This window comes from Equus przewalskii, chromosome 10 (assembly GCF_037783145.1).
Source record: "Equus przewalskii isolate Varuska chromosome 10, EquPr2, whole genome shotgun sequence".
Lineage (NCBI taxonomy): Eukaryota > Metazoa > Chordata > Mammalia > Perissodactyla > Equidae > Equus > Equus przewalskii.
In genome coordinates this window covers 44,476,811-44,485,329 of record NC_091840.1, presented here as the reverse complement: position 1 = coordinate 44,485,329, position 8,519 = coordinate 44,476,811, and the positions used below count along the sequence as shown (strand labels likewise).

The window sequence follows — 8,519 nt, the reverse complement described above, 5'->3', positions numbered from 1 at the left end:
AGCTAAGACCGTATGGCAGAAGTCCTCAACCAGGAAGACACCATTTTCTTGAGGTCATTAATCTGCCCCCTAACATTGACTTTTCTGGGTCCAATCCTCTCCTTTTACAGTGGTATGGGCCTTTTGACCACACAAATCACATGGCCAATTGGTGGCAGAAGAGTTCTTTTCCTAGTTGCTGCCCTTTCCAGGACACTGCAGAATGACTCTGGAAGAGGGTTTCAGTGCAAAGGAACATCATACATAGCTTGTAATTTGTCTCGCTTGGGCGGTTTCGCTTTTGGACTGACTTCCCAAGTTCTAGGGTAGAGAAGTCCAGTTACGAACGTGCTCCTCCCAGCCTGACTCGATCTTTAAGACTCTAGCTGAGCCCAGTCTCAGAGTGTATCTAGACTATTGAGGAGAAAGACTCAAAAGAGACAAGAGGAAACAAGAGACTTTTATTATAATTTGTATGTTACAAATACCTAAGAAACTACTTTCTTTACACCATTATTGCCATATACTTTTTGGCTTGTGGACAATTTCAGATAACCAAAAAGTTTGTGTTTCTCAGCTCTAGCCCCTGCAGACCCCACCAAGTTGAGGCCCAGTGTCTTCTGATCTACAAAGGTCAGAAGTTGCTGATCTTCTGCAGCAAGGTTTGGCGCCGCTCCTCAGGGCTGATGTTCTCGGCAATGGACTTTAAGAAGCGCTGCTCATTTACCTTCTGGAGCAAGGAGCTAACAGAAGGGTTGGTCTTGCTCAGCGTTTCGTAGCAGGTGAGGATTTCCAAGGCCAAAACGTAGAGTGGTTCACACACCTCTTGGTGGAGCATGGCCATGATGTGCAGAACATGACAGAATACCTGAGTGTAAAAAAACAGGGTCTCCTGAGTCAGGTCCTGTTCTTGTCCTTGGGCCCATGGGCCAACTGACTGTATTAACCTCACTGATTCCAGGAGGTTGGTCAGACTGCCACAGAGGAGTTTGACTACATGGCTCCAGCCTTCCATAGGAAGCCAATTACGACAACTCTGGCTGCAGAGAAACTGGAAAGCTCTCAGGAAGAGTACGGAGAGTTGGAGCTCCTGCGCAAAGGGCTTCAGGTTGAGCAGAGGAACAAACTGAATATATTCCAGGCTATAAGGGACATGCAGGAGCTGTTTCTCCAACAGTCTCCTGGTCAACTGGTAAAGGTACTGCCACTCTTGGGGGCTGCACCAAGGCATGACTTGCACCAGGGCCACCAGAAAGCCCTTGCTGAACAATCTGACCTCCTCAGGGTTACCCACATCTACCACCAGGAGGGAGAGCATCCGTTCAGAGATGCTGCTGGAGATGTAGCAGCACTCCATCCAGGCAAGAAGCCCTGTGCCTGGCCCATAGCCAGGGTGGGCCTGGGAGGTCCACTCATCCTCAGAGAGCTTACAGATCTCAAAAAGTGTGGCTGGCACCTCACACTTGAAGTGGCCCTCAAAGAAGTTTTTCAGTCTCAGGCCCACAGTCCAGTCTAGTTGCTCCAACTTCCGGTGGAGCCAGGACAAGGACTTGATCCAGGTGTCTGGGGAGAAGGTCTTGGCATTAGCTAATACAGTCTCACAGAGGAGCTCCAGAATATGGATCACCAGATCCTTGCCATCCAAGGAGAGGCAGCGCTTCTCCTTGGGGAGCTGCCAGTACTTGCTAAAGCAATCCAGGAGCTGGCACAAGCTGAAGATGAGGGGGAATGGAGAACACGTCTGGAGCCAGTATTCCTCCAGGCACGCATTGGCTTCAAGAGTCTGGATGAAGATCTTCAGACTGAGGTCCACCTCTTCAACATCTAGCATCAAGAAAGGCAGGACAAACTCCTTTAGCACCTCATCTGGCTCAAGAAGAGCAGCAACTGGAATCCCCTGGGGCTTCACAGGCCTCACCAGGTAGCCCAGGAGCTCCAAGAACTGCTTTTCTTCCTTGGGTGTAGAGAACTTTGTCCACACAGTTTCTTTGAGGCATGACACCATGAAAGTGATGGATGGATCTGGACCCTGCTCTTCTGTGAACCTAAGGGCCGGGAAGGCAGTGAGAATCTGAGCCAGGAACTTATGGGTGCCGAGATTGACCACAGCCATGCTGCACATTTTCTTCACTGTCATCTCCGGGTGCAGTATTACCAGGCGGGCCACAGAAGCTACAGCTTTAGCCAAGCCCTGTTCAGAGGCACTCTGAGCAAGCTGGTTGAAAGTCGTATTGAGGTCTTCCTGAAACCCCTCCAAGTAAGCTAGCAACTTCTCAGAGAGGCCCTTTCGCCCCCAGGAAAGCAGGACACCTGAGAGGACTTTATTTTTATCTGGAAGTGACAGGTCTGCATAACATTCCAGGATCAAGTTGATCACTTGTTTGAGCTGAGGTTCGGGGATGGCTCTGTCTGTCGTGCTGACTTCTATCACTGTTTCCAGCAGCTTTAACACCAAGTCTGGCTCTCGGAAGAGAGCCTGGTTATTAACCAGGCATGCTAGCCACTCGTCTGAGAAGGCCCACTTCTTCTCAGAAGCAAAAATGTAGCACATTTCCATATGCCGGTCCATCTTCTGCTCAATAATGGCCATGGCGATCGAGGCGGTGATGTCCTGCTCGAAGCCCTTGTTCTTCAGTACCCTGTTTGTTTTCCTCAGGAAGTCCTCGACACACTCTGCCAGCTCGGAGACTACCTGCCTCTCCTCCTTGGACAAGCCCGTGGTATTCAGGTACAGCTTCAGGTTCTGGCTGAAGGAAGTCAGACTGTCACACAGCCGATAGCTGTCATAATTGGTCCCTTGGCTGCTATTGAGCATGGTCTGCAGCTCTTCCCCCCACTCCCGCAGCAGGCTGCGCAGGAACTCAAACCCCACGAAAATCGTCTCGCTCGGGAGTTTGGCCAGTGAGCTCAGGCTGACGTCCCGTTCTGCCTCCTTTACCTTCTCTGCCAGTGCCTGTTGGTGATATGGGTTCTGGGTGTCTGAATTCCACACGGAGATCACTGTGGCCAGTTTGTCTAGATATACAGTTGCAGACACTTCCTGGGGGTCGTCCTCCATCAGTGCAAACACAGTGAGCATGTCAGCCAAGTTGGCTAATGCACAGCACTTCATCCCAGGGCACAGGATTCTATTTTGAATTTGCTTCAGCCCCGTAAGCAGCATGGCCAACAGTGGCATGGTAGGACACACATCTGGGTCTGACTTAAACCTCTTTGGAGGATGGGAGAACTCATCTGTAGAGGACAAGTACTTATGGGCCATTGTCCTAAACTGAGAGAGCAGGGGGTCCTGCTGATTGCCCTTGTGCTTCATCATTTCCCACCAGACATCAAGGAAAAAGGCCACATCCTTTGACGAAGTGTCAATCATCATGTGCTCCAAAAAGTGCTCTAGTTCTGCACGGCAGATGGTGGTGGGCAGGGCCATTAGGAGCTGGATAAAGAGTCCAGAAGCTTCCAGGGACTTGAGCAGCTCAAAAAGGACCGTGTGATTGATGGTAGGGATCATGTTGCCTACGGAGAAGAACACATCTTCCTGCCACCGAGTTTCAGTGTCAGAAGGGGTGACAGGGTAAGGCTGAAGAACTTTTGCCCAGATGATGATCAGAGCTTTCTTCTTCCAGGCGAAGGGTTGGGAGCATGCTGTGGAGGAGATCTCCCTCAAGGCCTCCACAATGGGCCGCCCAACATGCTCCCAGTCAGACTTTGTCAATTCTGCCAATGCTTTGGGGCGGAACAGCTGCTCAGCCAGCAAGAAGCCCCCATGCAGAATAGTCATTTCTTCACAGATATTCAAGGGTCCTGCACAGAGAGAAGCCCAATAAGATAGTGTGGTGAAAAAATTCTCAAAACAGTAAGCAGAGCTTAGAGGGAGAGACAGCAGTTAGTGGGCTGGCTGTCATTATCAGGCTTAGAGATGATAAGGGTTCTAAATGAAATCAATGGGAGAGGGGGGAGAAGGGATGGTTCTAAGAGGCGCTGCAGAGCTGGAGTCAAAAGCACTTACCCGAGGAATGAGAAAGGATCCCCAGCTCTCTAGCCTGGAACTGGGATGACAACAGTTTCCAATTGGAAACAGGGAAGGCAGGAGAATCAGAACAGGTCTGGAGGGAACACTGTTCAGATTTGGTTATCTGGAGTTTGAGGCAGAACATTAAGGTAGAAATGTCCTCCAGCAATGGAAATGAGGGGTTGAAGCTCAGGAGGAAAGTCAGCCCTGAAAAGTGACTCGGGGAGGAATCTGCCCAGAGGGGATCACTGGAACCAAGGAAATGACAGAGATCCTGCAGGAAAAGCAGATGAAGAGGAAAAGCTGGACGGCTGAGGCCAGGCCCTCCAGCAAAGGGTGGGCCAGCAGAGGATTTGGGGAGGAACACCTTGAGAGAGAGAGTGGACAGCACAAGGACAGCACCAAACCACAGGAGCCACCAAGTACGTACTGCAGGACATGACAATTGACTTTCTAAGTAAGGATGCAGACTAGGAGGGGTCCAGAAGCAATCAGACAAGCCCTACCTTCCCCCTTTTCCTTTAGAGCCTTGTCTTGCAACCAGATTTCAGATGTTCCGCCTTTCAGGGAAACAGTTCATTCCATGGCTCTTTCCATCAAGGAGAACAAGCTACTAAAGGCCCTGGTTCTCTGGTAGAAACCGAGAGGTAGGCAGAAAAAAATACTGCACTAGATTAAGAAGGAAAAGTCCTTCCTTCAGTGAGCCATGAATCGACACAGCCTTATCAAGGAGGCATCTTGGGATGTTTAATTGGACGTGTTTAAATACGAGCTCAGCCACTTAAAGGCAGTGTGGTCTTGGACAGATTACTTCCCTGAGCTTCCCTTTGCCTATGTGGGGATAACACAGGTTTCATATTATGACTTGGAGGATCAAATGCTATATGCTAGTTGAGCCCTTGGCCCTGGGTTGGTGCTGTTAGCTCTCGATCCCATGTGCCAGGGCTGCTGAGGGTTAAGTATGATACAGCTACGATAAGAGTCAGGCTACGAAGAGCCTGATTAGCTGCTCAATAAATGCTGGTTTCCCTAAGCCCTTCCATTGTTGGCAGAACCAGAATATTGTCACTAGTCTTGGCCTCTCCCAGCTCAGAAATGAGAAAGGACATAGGTCTTTCTCAGGTATGTTCTGTTGGCCCAGAAACTACATCAGAGTACAAACACTGCTCACTATTCAGTATTCCTGACTCCCCTGCTCCCAAGGCCCAGAGATGCCACTCCTTCGTCAGTCCCTCATGCCCTCAAGAACACATTTTCCCCCTTTTCACATGCCAGGAGCCAACAGAGAGAATCCTGCTTCCAGGAGACTACAGAATACTCGGCCCCTCCGACCATTTAAGGGAGCAGCAAAAGGCCAAGGGCTCAGTCTTCCTAGGCAAGCATGGTGAAGGCAATCCACCTTGGCTCCCAGCAGCCGAGGCAGACGCCCAGGGAGGGTTAGGCTACTGAGGGCTCTCTCTAGGCGTCCTGGCCCTTCTTTCTGGCTCAGACTGCTCTCCCATATATGTTCCCTTATGACTGTAAATTTAACTTTATTGCATTATCAGCTCAGCTGAGATGCTTGCCCCCAACACCTACTTTCCAGAGACATAATCCATAAGGACATACACGTGCTATTTAAGGGAATAAGTCCCAGAAGCAGTTACTACCTGAGCATCCCAAGTGTTTTATCACTGCTGGTTAACTGGTGCTTGTGAGTGCCCACTCGTTATGTTTAAGTGCTTATCCCGTGCCAGGCTCTGTGCCAGGTGCTATGCATATAAGATCTCTTGTAATCTTCAAGCCAACCTTTGGAGGACTATTGCCGTTTTAGAGATGGGAACACAGACTCAGAAACAATTTGCTCAGGATGTCACAACTGCAAAGCGGTGCGGCTGGGACAGAAATCACCACAGCTGCAGGGCTGCGAACTCTTCCAGCTTTACCGTGCCACCACTGAAGAAGTGGCTGGGGACAGGGACCCAACCATTTCTCCACAGCCTACTACAACTGGCACATCTTGGGGTACCGTGCCCCAATTCTCCCAGAACAGCCTCCTGGTCTTATCCAGCAGGGTGGGAGGCTGGGCGGGAGCCACCGATATTAGCTGCTCCCCGCTCGCTTCTCTCAGCCTTGCCACTGAGGATTCTGAATCGACTTGCACGTGCCCCCTCGGCTGCTGCAACCCCTCCCCACAACCGCTGGTCGGAGGAACGCTGGCTCCGTACCAGACCCTATACACGTGCTCTCCACGCAAACGCCCCTCAACTCTGTGAGGCGGGTACATTTTATCGATGAGGACCTCACGAGCCTAAGGCACTTGCTGAAGAACTTAGACGTTCAATAAATGACACCGTCGGGGCAGCCGGGATTCCCCGGCACGTCCTCGAGCCCAGCATGTTCCAAAACACGTGCACGAGCCCGGTCCACTTGCAGGGACCCTAACTTCACATCCGCTTGGCCTTTCGCGTGGAAAGGCGCCCCGAGTGGCAAGCCGCCGGCCAAGGCGCGGCGGGGTCGGGGCTAGAGCCCGGCCTCCCGACCCCCGTTCTCCGAGGACACCTGGCCCTCCAACACCCCTCCCCGCCCCGGAGCTCCCCCTTGGCCCGGGCCCGCTCAGCACCGCCCGGTCGCCCGCTGCGGGATGCGGCCCAGGCAGACCCGGAACAGGAGAGCCAGGACACCCACCTAGGTCCATGGCGGCGACGCTGGCAGCGGCACGAGCCGCCCCTCCCCCGCAAGGCCGCGCGCGGCGCAGGCGCCACGGCACAATGGGCAGCGCGGGGGGCGGGACAATAGGCCGCGCCTCAGGGACCGCCCCAGTCCCAGCCCCGGCTGCGCGCGGTCGGCACACGCGTCCTGCTGCTCGGCGCGCACGCGCAATCCTCACCAACGAGCCCGCAGCGCCCCCTATCGGCCCGAGGCCTCCAGCCGGCCAACAAGCAGGTGCCGGCGCCTCCCTCCCGCCCGGCGGGCCCGCCCTTCCCTCTCCCTCCGCCCCGCCCGCCCCAGGTCCCCAGGCCCCGTCGCCGCCTGTTCCTTGCTGCTCTCGGCCACGCATCTGTCCAGTCCCCTGCCTAGCCCTGCTTCCTGAGTCCTGGTCGGTGCTACTCCATCCCTGACCCTGCATGCTCCCCTGCTCGGTAACTCCCGGGGTCCCCCGCTCACAGTTCACCCACACGGAATGCCCCTCCCCAGACCGCCCCCTAACCAGCATAGACGCGCCACTCTCCGAGCGGCTTCCGCCCCCGCAGCGGCTATCCCGCTCTCAGGCTCTCTGACCCCTCCGCTAGCCCCACAGCCTACAATCTTCCCCAGCGCTCCGCCTTCTGACAGCAGCAGCAGCACCTTAATTTTCTGGCATCATAGATGCCTTTGAAATGTTAATGGGCTTTCTCCCCAGAAAATGCACTGTGCAAGAACTGTGGGGCAGATGCAATCCAGTGGGCTCTAGTTTGCAATCTGTACTTTATAAAAACACACATTTGATTTCCGAGAAAACACACAGAAATATCCTATGTTCTTCTCACACATTACCGTTTCTTTTTCTCCCCTTTCCTTCTTCCCAGACTTAATCACCAGCCTCAAGTGTTTCTAACTGTCCACCCTCCAGTTTCTAGCACCAGATACCACCTAGAAAGGACCGAGGGGCCGGCCTGAGCTCCCGCAATGTGCCAGGTGGAGTTTGAGCTGGCCTGTGCTGCTATCAAGCAGTTAAAGGGACCTGTGAGCGATCAGGAGAAACTGTTGGTGTACAGCTTCTACAAACAGGCTACCCAGGGCGACTGCAACATCCCGGCCCCGCCCGCCACAGACGTGAAAGCCAAGGCCAAGTGGGACGCGTGGAACGACAAGAAAGGGATATCCAAGATGGACGCCATGAGGATCTATGTTGCCAAAGTGGAAGAACTGAAGAAAAATGATACTGGTTAAGGAAGGTAGCGTGTCAATCAGAATGAGGTAGCGCGGGGAGAAGGGCTTTTTAAAAGACCTGAATGGCGCAAGTGTCCTGAAACGTAACCACCATAGCTGGGGCATCAATAAATCACTTACACCACATACAGTGATTGTCTGCTGTTGGCAAAGCGAGGAACTCTAAGTGACTGTGAGAGTCCCGGGCAGGTGTCCACAATATATAAAAAGCATCTCTCCTGTGGGGAAAGTCCATCAAAACTGGCTTTCTCTCTGATTCTGAGTAAAGTCTTTCTATTCCCAGAGTGTTGGTAGCTATTTGGCAGGAGTAGAAGGCTGAAGGGAGAATCATGCTGTGAAAATGCCCAAGACTTGAGGTCAGTGAGCCGGTTCTCTGGAGCTCCCCTCTGGGGGAGAGGGGAAGGAGGGAGGGGAGGCTGAGGTCCCTTATCTCTTCAGGGGTTATGGATTCACACTAAACCCCCATTTCAGAGGAGAAAGGGGCCTTGTCTTCCAAAAAGCTAGTCAAGTCCTACTACAGACAGCGCCTACTTGCACACAGGCCTGATGAAGTTAATGTTTTGAGGGAAGTGAAACTTTTAGTGAAGTAATTGATGCACCACAACAGAGCTGAGAAACA

At 52.8% G+C, this 8,519-nt stretch overlaps 1 protein-coding gene and 1 non-coding gene across 2 annotated transcripts; one reads left to right on the top strand and one right to left on the bottom strand.

Annotated features, from left to right (window-relative positions):
• Positions 1-420: 420 nt before the first annotated feature.
• Positions 421-6,849, bottom strand: GEMIN4 (gem nuclear organelle associated protein 4). Its single transcript, XM_008533299.2, has 2 exons — positions 6,656-6,849; positions 421-3,780 (listed from the first exon to the last, which is right to left on the bottom strand). The coding sequence occupies exons 1-2, from the start codon at positions 6,663-6,665 to the stop codon at positions 614-616; spliced, it is 3,177 nt and encodes a 1,058-aa protein (XP_008531521.2). The 5' UTR covers positions 6,666-6,849; the 3' UTR covers positions 421-613.
• On the top strand, positions 6,731-8,026 carry LOC103559625 (uncharacterized). The gene is made up of 2 exons (XR_011523563.1): positions 6,731-6,913; positions 7,537-8,026. It is a non-coding gene; the product is annotated as an uncharacterized protein (transcript).
• The last annotated feature ends 493 nt before the right edge of the window (positions 8,027-8,519 follow it).